This window comes from Nannospalax galili, unplaced genomic scaffold (genome assembly GCF_000622305.1).
Source record: "Nannospalax galili isolate Female #2095 unplaced genomic scaffold, S.galili_v1.0 scaffold38, whole genome shotgun sequence".
NCBI classification, from domain to species: Eukaryota; Metazoa; Chordata; class Mammalia; order Rodentia; family Spalacidae; genus Nannospalax; species Nannospalax galili.
The window spans coordinates 3031507-3049278 of record NW_008342636.1 but is presented as its reverse complement, the minus strand read 5'-3'; the positions used below and the strand labels follow the sequence as shown (position 1 = coordinate 3049278).

The window sequence follows — 17772 nt, the reverse complement described above, 5'->3', positions numbered from 1 at the left end:
AAAAAAAAAAGTCAGGTGTTTTTCTTATGAGGAGACAAGACAGAGGCTCAGAGGCACAGCTGGAAGTGGCCGACACGGGTGCCAGGTGTGTCTGACTCTGACTGCCCCCTTACTATATAGCATGTAGCTCTCCGGAGTAGGATTAAGACTGGTAGTTGCTTTTAAATAAAAGGCCTTTGTTTCAAAGATGTTTTCACAGATTTTAGGTCCTTATGAATGGTACACTTTTGACCAGCTTCCTACCATCTTTATAGTGGTACAAGAAACCATATCAGTGCATAACCTGGCTATATCATGTCTAACTTACTTTTTCTTTCTCATGAAAACTTCTCATTTTACTCTTTTTACTATAAATTTGCTAAGATGGAATGAGAGATTGTTTTGTTCTTTCCAATTTGTCCTTCTGTGTTAGCCAGCTTTCTAGTATTATACCAAAACCCCTGAGATAATCACCTCATACAGAGGAAAGGTATTTGGCTCAGTGTTGAAGGGGCCAGACCATGGTCACATGGATCCATTGCCGTGGACCTGCCTTCCTGCAGGTCGGTCACATGAATCCATTGCCGTGGACCTGCAGGAAGGCAGCAAATTGTGACAAAGAGCAAACAGCATTGCAAAGCTGTTCACCTTCTGATGCCTTAATAGGAAGGGCTTCAGCGCCTATAGCCTCTTCAAGGGCACAACTCCAGTGACCGACGATCTCCCATGAGGCTCCACCTGTTACGATCCTATCACCTCCCAATAGTGACAACCTGGGGGCTAAACTATTAACACCAGGCCTTTGTAGTCCAGTTAAGATCCAAACTGTAGCACCAGCGATCAGTTCCCCACTCATCTGTCCTTCATTTATTTCATGCACCAGGTCTGCCTTGGTGCCAGGTGCCATTTAATGTATTGATAACATCATGGCATTTAACAGATGAGTTTTGTGAAGTTTAACCTCAGGTCTGAAGATCACCTACTGATGAACTCCGAGATTTTGTTTTACTACCAGGACATCATGATCTATCAATAAGACATGATTTCTCAAACATTTAGACAGATTACAGGCACAGAGTCCTAAACTAAAATCTCGGGAGATGACTTGGGTCACTGGAGTGACCAAGCTTCATCAGGTGTCTGGGGTTTTGATTTTGAATTGGCTTTGACAGAGGCGAGTGCATACCCCCCATGTGAGCACTGTGGTCAGATAGAGGTGAGTCGATGTGGTTGCTGAGTCACTGTCCAGTAACCCCCCCCCACCCCAAGAAACAATTTTAACAGCTGTTAGTGAGTTTCTCACATAAATAGGCAACATTATTGAGGAGTCTTATTAAAGCCAGACTATATGATAAGCCATTTATGTAGTGTGCTGGGTAGCTTTAGTGTCAACTTGACACACCTGGGTTGAGGGAGCCTCAGTTGGGGAATTGCCTCTATTGGACTGGCCTGTAGCCATGTCTTAGGGGCATCTTCTTGATGAGTGATGTGGGAGGGCCCAGCCCACTGAGTGGTGCCACCCCTGGGCAGGTGGGCCTGTGTTGCATAAGAAAGCAGGCTGAGCAGGGGCCAGAGGAACAAGTCAGTAAGCAGCGTTCCTCCATGGCCTGTACTCCAGCTCCTACCTCCAGGTTCCTGCCTTGAGTTCCTACCTTGGGCTCCCTGATGAACTGTGACCTGGGAGATGTAAGCTAAATAAACCCTTTCCTCCCCCAAGTTGGTATTGGTCAGAGTATTTTGTCACAGCAATGAAGAAACAGACTAAGACATGTAATTAATCTGACTTAATTGTCACAACCAACCTAGGTGACAAGTGCTAGGTTATAGGTGAGAACACTGAGAGGGTTTGGAGGGTTAAATTCTCAAACTGTAGTGTGTTTGCAGAGTCCATCAGAGAGCCATTGAAGACACAGGATTCAATATCAGGTAGTTGATGCAAGAGCTGCAGCCTAACCTCTGCTGAGCTACAAATCTCATCTGTGGAATAATAACAAAATGACAATTGGTATTGCCATTTGTACATATTTGGTTTTCTCTCCTAGGCTGGCACTAAACCCAACTATCCTTTATACTGATGCTATGGGAAATTTTTAAAACTAGTTGTTTCAAAGGTTCATATCTTACATTAAAGTCTTTGATCCATTTTAAATTTTTAAAAGGTTTATTTGTGTCTCTGTGCCTGTGTCTAGGCCAGAGAGAACATTGGATTTCCTGGAGCATTGTGAGCTGCCGGACGTGGATGCTGGGAACTGAGGTTGGGTCCTCTGGAAGAGCAGCGAGTGCTTTTAACTGGTGAACCATTTCTCCATCCTCTGAATTTATTTTTATCTAAAATGTGAGATATGGACCTAGTTTCATTCCTCTACATGTGGATATCAAGTTTTCCTAGCACCATTTGTTGAAAAGGCTGTATTTTTCCCAATCTATGTTTTTGGCATCTTTATGATTAATTGGCTGCAACTGTGTGGGCTTATTCTATTCTGTTGGTCTGTGTATTTGTATTTGTACAACCACTAGGCTTTTTGTTACTATGGCCCAATAGTATAAGTTGAGATCAGGTACCTGCTCTTCTGCTTAGGATTGTTGCTTTGGCTATCTGTGGTCTTTTGTGGTGCCATGTGAATTTTAGGATTGCTTTTGCAGTTCTGTAAAGAATGTCACGGGGGTTTTGGTGGGGGTCACATTGAATCTGCGGACTGATTTCGGTAATATAGCTATTTTCACAATATTAGTTCTTGTGATCATGGAGCCTAGGAGGGCTCTTCTTCACAAAGTTTTTATCCTTCTCCTTTCTAGCTATTTATCCTTTATAGAAAACCCATACTCTTCACTTTCATGGTGCTTACACTAGGAATTTGATACTAAAATAATTACTGAAACAGTTTATAGTGTTTGTTAGCTGTTGCTTCTGTTGTTATTAATGCAGTGTAAAGTACCAGGACACAGCTCCATAGATGTCTACGGAAATAAATAAACGAATTTTATAAGCAATCTATAGTTGTGTTAAAAAGGAATAATTGAAGCCTGTGTGGTGCTACACTTGTGCGCTCAGAACTTGGAAGGCTGAAGTAGGAAAATCGTGAGTTTGAGGGCAGCCTAGGCTACATAGCTAGACCCTGTCTCAAATATTTTTTTTTTTTAAAAAGGAGTAACTGGAAGCTGGGCATGGTGGCGCACGCCTTTAATCCCAGCACTTGGGAAGAACTCTGCAAGATCCGGTCAACCCTATCTACCTAGAGAGTTTTGAGCCAGGCCATTAGGAGCCACAGGGAGATTGTTTCAGAAAGCCCCCAAAATTAATTGATTGAAAAGAGAAGGACTGGAGAGATGGCTCATTTGTTACGAGCACTGACTGTGCTTGCAGAGGACCTGGGTTCGATTCCCAGCACCCACATGGTGGCTATGAACCGTTCGTCCTTAACTCCAGTTCCAGGGGAATCCGAAGCCCTCTTCTGACCTCTGCGGCATTGCACGACATGGGTGTATTCACATACATGCAGTTAATACACTCATACACCTAAAATAAAAATAATAAATAAAAAAAAATTTTAAAGGAGTAATTGTTGCGTCTGGAGAGATGGCTCAGTTGTTGCTCTTGCAGAGGACCTGGGTTCAGTCCCAGCACCCACATGGCGACTGACAACCATTAGTAGTTCCAGTTTCAGAGGATCTTATGCCCTCTTCTGGCCTCTGTGGGTACTGCACATGCAGGCAGAAAGCATAAAGTGAAAATAAAAAATATAAATTTTTTACGAATAATTATCATTTATTACTTTTGTGTTAGTATAACTTGAGAAAGAAGTTTGATGACCACTTTCTTTTTTTATATTTTATATATTATTTTTATTTTATGTGTACGTGTGTATTGCCTACACGTAGGTAAGTGCACCCGTGTCGTGCAATGTCCGCAGAGGACAGAAGAGGCTGTCGGATTCCCTGGAACTGGAGTTAGGGACAGTTGTTAGCTACCATGTGGGTGCTGGGATTCGAACTCAGGTCTTCTGCAAGAACAGTCAGTGTTCTTAACCGCTGAGCCATCTCTCCAGCCCCAGATGACCACTTTCTTGATAATAAGAATAATAAATGCTCTGGTAAAAATCTAGGTTTTAGAGAAAATGATAGTAATTGGTAACCCTACCACTCAAGCACCCTCGTGTCCTGTTTCTTTTGTTCTCTTTCTGCAATAGGATGTATGGATAAATTTTTTTTCCTGCTTTTTCAATAAGTACTATATTACAAGTGCTTTCTGAAAACCTTATTATAGGTTCTTCTTAATTTTTCTTTTAAGATTTACAATTTATTTGGTACACATAATCTATCTTGTCTGAAATAGTCTACAGGAATATATATGTTCATGCTAAAAATTAGAGACTGTGACTATACGCCACATAGTAGGTCTGCCAGCTAGAGGCCCTAGCTTTAAGGGAAACGTGGAAGACAGTGATGCCTGAGGTTCCTGCAGGGTCTGGAAGGGAGTAGAATTGAACTTGTATGCTGACAGGACCAGGGAGGAGTCAGCCTTGGCCTAGCGAGGGTCACCTAGGCATGCAGGCCCTTGCGCAGGTGAGCCAGCTCTGCTCAGTAGGAAGGATTTGGGAAGAAGTTGGCTGTGGAAACCAGCTTCAGTGGCTAGGTTGCAGGTTCTGGTTTTGGAAGCAACTAGAACTGATCTTTTCCATTTCTTTTCAGAAGCCATGGGTCTGTGATTAGGGGGTACAATCTGCAGTTAAGTCATTTGTGAGAAGAAAAATGGATTCTTGTTTATCTCTGTGGCAAGCTATTTCAACCACAAGTAAGCAGCCTCTGAGATGGATGCCAGTCAAAACTGTTTTCTGCTTCCTTCTGGGGACTTTGTCCACCTCTTTATAATTAGCAATAATTATTCCTCCTGTTGTAAAGGATCTTAGCAAGCCCCAAGGCATTTGTTATCTAACATACTCAATCAGTAGGTATTATTTTGTTATTCTGATTAACAAAGATGCTACAGATAGAGATTTGCCCAAGTTAAGTAGTGGAGGTAACAGTTATCTGTCTTCGCTCTTGTAAAGGAGAATGGTAAAGTTCCTAGAGCAGCTATCTACTGGAATGGTTCATTGTCTAACAAATGTGATTTATTATTACAACTCAAGCAAGCAAAGAAAGAGCAGCATTCATATTTTATTGAATATCTAAGTCAAAGTTATATGATATTGACTCTAATGAAAAGCTGTATAGCCAATCAGTGCATCTGGCCTGACGTGTTTGGATGCATTTTTTCCCTCACTGAATTGATTGATTGGTTCTGTGTCATACTGATGATATAGCTTAAAAGAATAAGAAAAACAAAGACTTTCATAATCAAATAATCAGTCAAAAGGCAGCAGTAGAATTACCATTGGGGTTTAGACTGAAAATGTGCATTCTAAGTATCTGTAATCTGGTAGTCCTACAGAGAAGCTCAAGAACATCTTTCCTTCTATCTCTGCAGAAACATTTTAGACATTTAACCTAACTGACAGCATTATTAGGATGCCTGAAAGTAAAATATGTGCCTGGGAAAAATATGATGCATCCAGAACCTTCCAGAACTAAAAGTTAGTTGAAAAGCTGTAGGAAATGTTGCAGCTCTCTAACATATGTATATATCCGTTTTTTTTTTAAGTTTAAAAAAATTTTTAATGTGTACGAGTGTTTTGCCTGCATGTGTGTAAGTGCACCCATGTCATATAATGCCTGCAGAGGTCAGAAAAGGGCGCCGGATTCCCTGGAACTGGAGTTACAGAAAGTTGTCAACCACCAAGTGGGTGTCAGAAACTGAACCCGGGTCCTCCAGAAGAGCAGCTAGTGCTTTTCACCACTGAGCCATCTCTCCAGCCCCATAGCTCCATTTCTTGATGTCTGGAATTTCAAAAATCTCCATTGTCTCCCCATTTTCTTTCCTTTTTTATTGAATTTTTGTGATTTTCATTACTATAATTTGATAGTATTTATATTCCTTTCCCTAGCTGAACTTTCCCTTATTGTCCCTGGCCATTTTTGTTATATATATATATATAATATTTATATAGTATATAATATAGAGTCTAATTTGTGTCCCCAAATGTCCTTCTGTGTGGGTTCATCCACTGGAGCCTGATTAACAAGAGTCCCTTCTTCAAAGAGATGGTCTCTCCCCTCCCAGCAGCCATCAGTTGCCAAAAGTTCCTTAGGTTGTGTTGGAGTTTCTTACCCACTTCCTGATGTCTATGGTGGGATTTTGTCTGGTTTGAGCTTCCATAGGACTTGTGTATGTTGTCATCATTGCTGTGACTTCATATGAGGAATTGATCAGCTGTCTGGAAAACTGTTTCCCTGTGGTCATCTACCACCTCTGGCTCTTACAGTCTTTCTGCCTCCTCTTCTGCAATGATCCCTGAGCCTTGGGAGGCAGAAGTTTGATAGAGGTGTTCTATTCAGGGCTAAGTGCTCTACAGCCTCTTGTTCTTTGCACATTAGCCAGTTGTGGGTTTCTGTGTTGATAATCATCTGCTACAAAAGGAAACTTCTCTGGTGAGAGTTGAGAGATACATTAATCTGTAAGTATAACAATAAGTCATCAGAAGTCAGTTTGATATGATAACTATTCAGTAGAAGACTAATATTGGATTCTCCCCTCTGACCCATGACCTGCATAGCCTGAGGTTTTTAAGTCTGATATCAATGTCAAGTATGGGTCTGTTCTGTGAAGAAAACCTTAAGCCAAGTAGAGAGTGGTTTGTTACTCCCATAAGATTTGTGCCACTATTGCACATGTAGATGTATCTTGCCAGGCCAGTTGTTGTTGTAGCACTGGATTCACAGCTAGGTAAAACTGATTTTTTTTTTTTTAACCTTCTGGTAGCATTCATAGCACCTACCAGCATTATGAAAGCTAGCCAGTAGAGATGAGGCTCTGAAGTCAGTACTAGCTGACTTTCTCCTTGCTTGTTCTATAACTCATGTATGTAATGTTGTCAACAATAGGATCTTACCATCAAGTTCTTGTGGCTAACCAACAGCAGGGGCAATGGACAATATTGTTTGAGGGTCCATGGGACTTGTGGTCAACAGCTTCTAGAGAGGGAATTTATTCCTGGCATTGAAGGGTTTTTGTTTGTTTGTTTGTTTAATTAGCCTATGGCATCTAGAAAGGGCAGTGTCCCCCTGTTATAAAATTACTTCTTTATTCTGTTTTTATTTTATATATATATACACACACACACACACACACACACTTTAAGTAGTTCTGTAGAGGTAGGTTTTCCATATGGCTTTTTCTGAAGGCCTTTAATGTTACTTATCCCTCCCCAAACTCTTTCCTCTGCCCTGCCCTCCCATGACCCACCCCATTAAAAAAATTTTGTGTGTGTGTGTGTATGAGTGTATTGCCTGCATGTAGTAAGTGCACCCATGTTGTGCAATGCCCACAGAGGTCAGAAGAGGGCATTATATTCCCTTAGAACTTTAGTTATGGATGGTTGCTAGTTACCATGTGGGTGCTGGGACTTGAACCTGGGACCTCTTGCAAAGCAGCTAGTGCTCTTAACCGCTGAGCTATCTCTCCAGACCTACCCATCCCATTTAACCCTTCCTACTCTAATATTCTCTGTCCCCATTTTGAAAGATGAACTTAGCTCGTCCTATCTGTGCATTTTCTTCCCTTCCATGTTAAATTTTTACCATGGACACAATTTTAATTTCATCATTTTTTTTAAAAATTATGGTGTGGGAGAGATGACTTAGTGGTAAGAGTGCTGGCTACTTTTGCAAAGGACCTGGGTTTGGTTCCCAGCACCCACATGGCAGGTAACAACCATTTTTAACTCCAGTTCCTGGGAATCTGTTGCCCTCTTCTGGCCTCCATGTGCATTGCATACAGTGGTGCACTTAGGTATAGGGACTCATACACATAAAATAAAATGATTTAGTTTAAAATTGCATTTATTTGTATGTGTTGTGTGGGTGGGGGGATATGTGTATTGTGTGGAGGTCAGAGGACAATTTTATGGATTTGGTTCTCTCTTTCCACTTTTACATGGGTTCGTGGGATCAAACTCAGGTCACTAGGCTTGTGCAGCAAGTACCTTTACTCGCTGAGCCATCCTGCATGGCCCTAATTTCACTCAACTTTAAGGAAAATTGACACAGTTTTTTCACAGAATATTTTCAACTTGAACCTCTTTCTACATCTGCCAACTTTTAAGCAGTATCCTTTGACTGCTATTCATGTCAAGGGAGAAAGTTTGCACCTGGTTCCTTCTTTTCATTCTGTTTCCTTGCAGTCCCTCTCCTCTCTTCTACTTGGTATGTCATTGTTTTTTTTTTTTAAGTTTATTTCTCTTTTTTTATTTTATGTGTATGTGTGTATTGCCTGCATGTAGGTAAGTGCACCTGTGTTGTGTCCAGCAATGCCTGAGGAGGTCAGAAGAGGCGGTCAGATCCCCTGGGACTGGAGTTACAGACAGTTGTTAGCTTCCATGTGGGTGCTGGGATTCAAACCCGGGTCTTCTGCAAGAATAACCAGTGTTCTTAACCGCTGAGCCATCTCTCCAGCCCCGTCATTGGTTTTTATACTGACAGGGTTTTAACATATTTACAATGTCATCTATAAAAATAATTGTCTCACATGCTGCATAGATTGATTCTAAAAACTGAGCACAGTAATGAATGTTACACTAGTTAAGTATATGTGTGTATACATAGTTACTGATATTTTCACTGTACAGTCAAGAAGTGTGCTTGGAACTGTAGAGGAGGAAATGCTGCTTCAGAAATTGTTGGGTGTACTGCTTAGTGCAAACTCTTTCAGACTTTATATCAGATGGACACTTGGTGCCAAATCAGGTTACATTTAGTTTTTTATATTTGAACCTTTACACTGTATTTAGTAATTTTGGGGGTAGGGATGTGGCTTAAGACAGTTTCACTCTGTAGCTCAGGATAATCTGAAATTCACTACATAGTCCTGGCTGTCCTCAAACTCGCAGCAATCCTGCCTTAGCTTCCCATGTGCTGGGATTACAGGCATGAGCTACCACACTGGGCAAAACACTGAAGCTCCTTTTTTCTTGAAAGAGAAAGGCAAGTGCTTTGTCACTGAGGGTTGTTGCTGCTCATGTCCATTTTCTTTGTGACTCACTAATGTTTCTTTTTGACTCACTAATTCTTCTAGAACTTTAGCTAAAATTTAATCAAATGAGAAAAATAATTTGTGCTCTTAGTGAAAGCTTTAATGTATTTATTAAATTGCAGATAGGGTCCCTTACTTTAAGGGAAACTTCTAGAAATCTCTGAGAGAAAGATGTCTCTAGAAGTAGAGAGCAGAATGAGTGGGTTGGGCCTTTGTAGAACTTTATGAGAGATAGTTAAAATACAAACATATACTTTATGAAACTACCATATGCTTTTATCACTATGTACCAAACTAATTCTCATTTTATTCATCAGGTCAGCAAAGTGACTATTAGTCAGTGATGATAGGCTAGACATTTCATGTCCTAATGGTGACAGCGTGACTTAGGATATTTGAGGGGGAAATTCTGGCTAGGCTTTGGTAGCTTCTCATGTGTATTATGTATGCTTGTACATACATGCCTAGGTATAAGGATGTTCCCTATGAATAAATATGTAATAACAAGGCTACAAATAACATAATGCCACCCTGGAATTCTAGTTAAACAAATGATGTAATATCATGGGCAGAAATATTAAGTAGAATTTATGTCATACATAGGAGTTCTATGTAGCCACAAGAGAATGACTTATGTGAAAATGTACCAATAAATAAAAATGTTTAATGTATATTAAGTTTTTTTTAAAAAAACTAATTGGATGGCATTGGGCTAGGTATATAAGAAAATTTCTAGAGTTAATATGTATATGGAGAATTTCTAGAGGGATGCATAAGATACTTTGTGGGTTGGTAAGGACTTAGGCAAGTCTTTTATGTGAGAGTTTAATACCTTTCACTTTGTACTATTGCAGTTTTTCCAGAAGAACATACTATTTTTGTAGTAAGAAGCAAACAAGATTTGGAACCATACTGTAAGGAGATTGAGAGGTAGAATAGGTACAGACCCTACTAGGTGGAGTAACATAAAAGTGAAGTGGTCTCCTCTACAGTGCTTTCTGTATCAACTATGCTGTGTGTGTGTGTATGTGTGTAAGATGGGGTCTTTTTGTGTGGCCTTAGCAACAGTTCCTAAGTGCTAGAATTATAGGTGTCACCATGCCAGGCTTCCTGGATCTTGAGTGTCCTCCTTAATGCTTCTCAAGGTGTTGAGAGGGGCAAAAGCTAGAAGTGGTGGAGTAAAGGCCTCATGGGCTGCCTTTGTTCCTGCGGTGCCCTCGTCAAAGGCCAAATCTTGAGAGGAGAGCAGGTAGAGGACACAGTTCATTGCAGAAGATTTCTGAGTTTCTCCCACTTCCAAGTGTCTGTCCATTGTTTTGTTTTTTTTTTCTTCTTCTTAAGTTGTGTTTTCCTGCTTTTTTTCAATTGGTTGCCAAGTTGAATTTTATTTTTCTGGGAGCTTCATATTTTTATATTCTTAAAAATATTAACTCATACCAGGTGTGATAGAGCATGCCTTTAATTCCAGCACTTGGGAGTTGAGGCAGGCAGATCTCTGTGAGTTCAAGACCAACCTGGTCTGTATAGCAAGTTCCAGGCCAGTAAGTGCCACACAGTGAGACCCTATCTCAAAAAAAACCAAAACCCACACGTGTATACACACACACACACACACACACACACACACACACACACATTTACATTCTCAGATGTTCTGGCCTGTTACCTCTGATTCTGTGCCCTTACTGCCTCTGTCTTCAGAGAGGACCTCCCTGACATGCTGTGTGAATCCATTTGTCAAGTTCCGTGTCTTGCCTACTGTATTACATTTCATGGTGCTGAGTCTGTCTGGACACCATGTTGCTTGTGCATGGCTGTGTAGTCCACTTCCTCATTGCACAGGATCTCAGCTCCATGAAGACTGGGCTCTTGTTTGTTCACTCCTGAGTCCTGGAACCAAGAACAACTCCCAGGCAGGCTGTAGACCCTCTGTGATTATCTGTTAAATAAATGAACAGCTGAACGCCAGGTACTGTGCTGGAGTTTTCCAGGGAAGCAAAGTGAGAAAAGGAATTTCTGTGTAGCAGAGAGAACTATTGTCACAAAATTGAAAGAATAAAGATAAAGGTCTGCTCTGATATTCAGGAAAAGAAGCCTTACTAAATGGACTCCGTTTCTTGTTTTTCTTGCCATGGAAATCCTGGTTAACCAACCTCCTTTCCAAAGTGTTTTCTTAGAACTTAGAAGAAAAGTCTTAGTAGTATTGGGTACATGTATTTTTTCCAATGGCAGTGTAATAGACTTAATGCTTTTTATAAACCTCCCTTGAATCTGTGTCCCCTCCACCCCGCTGCCTCCCAGTGTGAACTTAGTGCTTGTGAAGAGTGACTGTGGAACTTGGTGATGGAACCAAGATGGAACCATCTGCTCAGGATGTTCCCTGAGGCAGCCAGATCATGATGTCTCACCTGTGGCCTTCAGGAGGAGCAGTCTGACTGAGAGGTGACCCAGTAGGTTGGGGCTTACCACGTCTCTGTCCTATGGATTCTACAGCAAATCGGCCAATTAAAGTGGTAGCTTTTGTGATGTAGCTCCTAGTAGCCAGTCCTGACACTGGGAAGGAGTCCTGCAGCAGGTTAACCAAGCCTGGAGATGAGCTGTCCAGTTCTCTTGCCTGTTTCTGGAGGTATCTTCCTGATTCTCTTATAGACTCTTGGAAGCATTGTTTTCTTTGGTGAATCAGTAAACAGAATTTTCCTAAGAAATAATGGATGTATATCTGAGAGTTTAAAACATAGGCATAATTGAGAAGAAAATGTTTTCATTAAATTATTAAAAGTATTGAGGGAGAATTCTTGAAGGGATGAAACATTATTAAATATTGATTTAGTTGTGAACTTATCCTACTATTTGAAAAAAAAATGGGTCTCTTTAACCAAGTCATATGGTGGAAGGTTCTAATTCAAAGAAGTATAAGACTATGGTTAGAATTTGTGTTTGATAATAAAGTCTGAGCTGAAATAGTCATGTTTACATATAAGGCAGAAATACAGGGCCATGAGACTCTGTTTTCGTACTGGAAGTGTATAAACTCTTAGGTCCTATTTAAATATGAATAGTTCTTATATTTAAAGTATTTTTTTTACACTTGCAAATGTCTTATGACTTGACAGTTTTGCTTTTTTTCAAAGGGGTGATTAAAACAGGAACTTAAGCTTTCCACTGTTCTCTCATCTTGGTATTTACAAACTCTCACTTAACAAACAAGGGTAGGCCAGATTCTTGGAGTAACAGCAGCACTGGCAGCCCTGGGTTGCTTCCTGCCAAGCATTCCTCCCTACCCAGCTAGGCATTGTATTTTCATGAGCATTTCACAATATTTCTCATCCCCGCTCCCAGTCTTGACCCACTGACCCAAGAATCAAGAAAATGTCATGTTAGTGCCTACTAATTAGTGCACCCAGAGTGCCTTTGCATCTGGCCTTTCCACCCTCCAGAGGTGGGAGCACAAGCTGTCACTTGCATCACACAGGGAAAATGAGTCCTCCCTGTATTTTCCCTGTTTTGCAAATAGCAGTATAAGCCCAGCTGAGACTAGAGATGAATATGCAGGTTAGGAAGAAATTAACCCAAAAATGGCACTGCTGTTTGCATGATTGTCTCAGCTGCCACTCTGCTTTCATTGAAATACCTGTAACAGAATGCCCTATGTCTGAGTACTCGCCAGTCCTGCCTTCGCATTGCCCTGTCAGATCGGTAGCACCATATTCATTGATGAAGTCAGGTTTTAAGGGAAGCATAGTCTCTGTGTAAAAAGTGAAGTAGCCTTTTAGTGCATGGGAGGTCCCCTTATTTTTAGACACGTTCCTGGAGAATGCTGTAGTTAGTGAGCATTTGACTCGAGTGCTCATTAATCAGTGCCGTTGGGCCAGGGTCTCCTGAGCCTTCTGGGTTTGGGGAGAATTGGCTACTGTAATTAAAGGGATGAAATATATCATGGTCACAAACTTACCACATCAGACAATTGAAGGTTCTGAACCAGTAGAATTAATCTCTTTAATTTTTTCCTTAGGTGTTTAAAATAGAAGTGCTAATGAATGGAAGAAAACATTTTGTTGAGAAAAGGTACAGCGAGTTTCATGCCTTGCACAAAAAGGTAACCTTTGGTTTCATTCTTTTTCTCTTTTCTCTGTATGATACACGGTATAACATTAAGACTCCATTGTAGGGTTCTAAGAACAGTACTGCCTCTTGTGTATATGACTTCTTTATCATGACATAAATTTCCTTTCAAAATAGATTATTCAACCTGTTAAATGTGTTTGTTTTTTCAAATAAGTGGTTTTCCTGTTAAAATTATTTGCATATGCAAATCTGAGTCTACAAGTTGTTGTAGTATATTGGATTGGCTATTAAAGGTTTAGAAAGAATAAGACCAAGACCCTCTTTTATCCAAAAAAATGTATTTTTTATTTGATTTTTAAAAACAAAGTGTGTCTATTCAGCAACAATAGTACATTTTATAATTATTACATAAAGTGATAAAAAACAAATTTCTAAGTGTTTTCAAATTTCTGTCAAGAAATGTATTTAATGTTATTTATTTAAAAAGTGGGCGGACCAGAAGAAAACATTATACAAGACGAAATTTATTAAATTCACCTTAAACTTACATGTACCCAGCACAGGTTGTATGTGTATACGTGTGTATTCATAAGGGAGCACGTGGAAGAGGGGCCCCTGGCTCACAGCCTTCCTCTGAATTATGAAGGGAAACTGGGCAAGATGGATGCTTCTTCAACTCTGGCATTCATTTCAAAGTCAAAGGTTAAAGAATGTAAAAGAAATAACTGATTTTCAGGTAGAAATGTTCAGTAATGAATTGAAAAGTGAATACTTAAAAAGTTCAAACTAGATTTAATTTTTTGTGGGGTATAAATTATTTGAATGCTAAATTTGTCTTAACTAAAAATGCCTGATGAGATTGCCTGAAAAAACTCATATATGATTCAGTATAATTTTTTTTTCTTTTTGTCTTTTTGAGACAGGGTCTCCCTGTAGCCCCAGCTGTCCTGGAACTCACTAGACCAGGGTAGCCTTGAACTCACAGAAATTTACCTCCCTCTTCCTCCCAAGTGCTGGAAGTAAAGGCATGCGCCATCATGCCCGGCCTATGACTCAGTATAATTTTATCATTTTTCCTTTATATCTCTGAACCCCAGAGTATATCATATATGTACACACACGTACATGAGATGTGCATATTTAGTATATGCATAGCATGGAATGCATTCCATAAGTAAGAAGCTAGGAATGTATGTGAAGTGATTAAATAAGGAGAGCCTTTTAATTCAATGCCTTTAAATGCATTCTTAAATCATCTGGGACATGTCACTATATAAAAACATAATGTGTTGTTGACTCAGAATTAAAAGTTTTCATTTTTAAAAGTTAAGTCTTCCCACTTTAATCAGGAGAACAGAGCATTGTGTATAAACTTTAACAGGATATTACTGAGATTAGCCTGTTTCCCTGTCTTCTTTTAAGAGGAACTCTAAGTTATCTGTACACTCCTCTATTAGGGTGGAAGGCAATTTAATTAGATGAATTTAATTCTTCAATTAGAATTTCATCAAGTTCATGTTTACTCCACAAAGAAATCATGCAAATGACTACAGATTTAGACCACATTTTGCCAGGAGACTTGACAAAAGGCACTTATGGCAGAGAAAGAGAAAGAAACCCAGAATCTTGACCTAATTCCACATGGAATTCTGGTTTGTTTTTGGAGAAAAAAAATTCCAAGGAGTCTTCTAGGTATCTGGGGAGCTAAGTCCCTACATGGAACTTGAGACCAGATCTCTTTCACTCCCTCCTACCCCTAGCACCCAGCTTCTCCCTGCCAGTCTGGCCTATGCTGCTTGTCATGTGCAAATCCTAACTTTCTAGGTCAGCACCCAGTACTGTATGACCTGACACAGCCTGGCTGAGCTCTCCAGATACTGAAGGGACGTCTCCACAAGAGGTTCAGCAGGGTGACTGCCAATCAGGCTGTTCCTGGGCAGGGTGGCCCACACATGCTGCTTGAGTGGAAGCTGGCTCACCCACACCCTGCTCTCTAGGAAAATTCATTTTCCCTCTCCCCAGTGATCATGCATTGTTAGAAAAATTCCTAGACTTTCTAGGACTTGCCTTTCCATTTCTGTAATTCCATTAATACATTTATCCAGTTTTATATAATGAGGCTTGTTGGAGTTAATAGAATGGAAACTCAAATTTCTGATCTGGAGTTTGAGACATCTTTGTGAGGAGGATGGAGATCACAGCTTTGAGGGGCAGATGTTGGTGAGGATGCACTTCTAATCTAAGCATTGTAGACCCCTCTGCTGCCAGGAGTCTCTTTGACTCGCCCCATTGTGATTTTTATTAGATTCAGCAGAAAGGTAGCAGATATAAGCAACAGTAAGAAGTGTCTTACTCTGATTTCAATTGCTGTGATAAAAACACTGACCAAAACCAACTTGGAGAGGAAAGGGTTTATTTCATCTTACATTTCCCAGGTCACAGTTCATCACTGAGGGAAGCCAAGGCAGGAACTCAGGGCAGGAACTTGGAGCATAGACTATGGAGGTATACTGCTTACTGGCTTCCTCCTCTGGCCCATGCTTAGCCTTGCTTTCTTATACAACACAGTATCACCTGCCCAGGGGTAGCACCACCCACAGTGGACTGGGCCCTCCCATATCACTCAACAATCAAGAAAGTGCCTCATAGACATGACCACAGGCCAAACCAATGGTGACAGTTCTTCACTTGAGGCTCCCTCTACCCGAGTGTGTCAAGTTGACAGCTGAAGCTATCCAGCACAATTGACCCCTTCCCAACTTGACACACAAACACATCCCTTTAAACCACCTTTTCCATTTCTTATCCCCAAGAGTTCATGTTAATATTACAGCAGAATAGTCTAACTCTAAAAGTCCCAGTCTTTAAAAATTTAAACACTTTAAAAATTCAGTCTCCCTTAAAAGTCTCTTGATTATGGGATCCTGTAAAATCCAAAACAAGTACTGTCTTATTTCAAAAGAGAAGATTTGAACACATTTAAGCAAAACCAGAGTCCATCAAAGTAGCTCAAGGCTAGACAGCTAGGATTCACTCATGATCTTCTGAGCTGCAAAGGGCTTGGGCAGCTCCACTTCTCTGGCTCTGCCATCCACAGTACACACAGTTTGCCTTGTAGGTTGAGGCCATCTCCACTCCACACCTGCCACTGCCCTTGGTGGTCATCCCATGGTCCTGGCATCTCCAATATGCTGGAGTCTCTACTAAAACTGAGGCTGCACCTTCACCAATGGGCTCCTCTGGCATCTCAGAGTGCAAAACCTCAGATTCTCTCCATGACCCCTCAATCCTGGGTCGGGGAGGTGGTCGTCACTACAATTGAGGCTGCAGTTTCACCAATGGCCTTTCCTGGCCTCTCATACTCCCAAGTCTCAGCTACTGTCTAGGACCCCTTCATGCCTTCAAAACCAGGAGGTAGGAGACTCTTACATATTACCAAGTCCTACATCCAGCTTGAGATGGAGTCTCAGGCCCCCTCTGGAGCACAGCTTCTGTGTGCTGACCCTAAGGAAATACTTCCCAGAAGATTTCACTTCAGTGATGCTGGTCTCTTGTTACACACAGCTGATTCTTCAGTCCGAGTGGACCAGAAACCACAGATTGTCAATTAAAATGTCATACAGCCCTGATAATCTTTGCTTCCCTTGAAATGTCACAAGCCAGGCCTCCATCATTCACATCTCTCTTCAGCATAACTGTTTCAAGCTCCAGAGCAACAGCTCACTAACTCTGAGCACTCAATGGCTTTTCCAGCCCAAAGTTCCAACCCCCTTTACAATCCTTCCCAAAACAACAAGGTCAAGTCTGTCACAGCACTACCCCACAATCCTGGTACCAACTTCTGTCTTAGTTTGCTTTCAGTTGTTGTGATAAAAACACTGACCAAATTAGGGGTTGGGGATTTACCTCAGTGGTAGAGTGCTTGCCTAGCAAGCACAAGGCCCTGGGTTTGGTCATCAGCTCTGGGGTGGGGGTGGGGGACGACACTGACCAAAACCAACTTGGAGAGGAAAGGGTTTATTTCATCTTACATCTTCCAGGTCACAGCTCATCACTGAGGGAAGCCAAGGCAGGAACTCAGGGCAGGAACCTGGAGCACAGACTATGGAGGTACACTGCTTATTGGCTTGCTTCTCTGGTCTGTGCTCAGCCTGCTTTCTTATATAACACAGAACCACCTGCCTAGGGGTGGCACCACCCACAGTGGACTGGGCCCTTCCACATCACTCAACAAACAAGAAAATGCCCCACAAGCCAATCATGAGACAATTCTTCAGTTGAGGTTCCCTCTACCCAGTTGTCAAGTTGACAACTGAAGGTATCTAGCACAAGATGTGAACGTCATTCTGTAATCTTAACTGTAAAATTGTGTGCTAAGAAGAACTGCACCAGGTTAAAAATCAGTGGGCTACCTTGCACAAGCTTCACTGATCGCTGCTCCCCCCGGGCCGCCCTATCCTTTAACTGCCCCTTTGATGCCCTTTCATCAATTTCCATATGTGGTTGACTCAACTATGTTTGCTAAAATCTTTTCCTTTTAGATGTACTTATGTCTGTTATCATTGACATTTCCTGAAACATGCAATTATTTCTGCAGTTTA

At 41.1% G+C, this 17772-nt stretch overlaps 1 protein-coding gene across 8 annotated transcripts in view; it reads left to right on the top strand.

The window, feature by feature from the left end:
* Snx24 (sorting nexin 24) overlaps positions 1 to 17772 on the top strand; it is a 197226-nt gene that overhangs the window by 93792 nt on the left and 85662 nt on the right. For 7 of the 8 annotated variants that reach the window (XM_008838732.3, XM_008838734.3, XM_008838733.3 and 4 more), the window contains exon 2: positions 13119 to 13202. In XM_008838732.3, coding sequence (XP_008836954.1) covers positions 13119 to 13202 — 84 coding nt within the window. Of the gene's footprint in view, positions 1 to 13118; positions 13203 to 17227; positions 17282 to 17772 lie in introns of those variants that run through there. The other variant, XM_029566240.1, reaches the window with a different exon arrangement.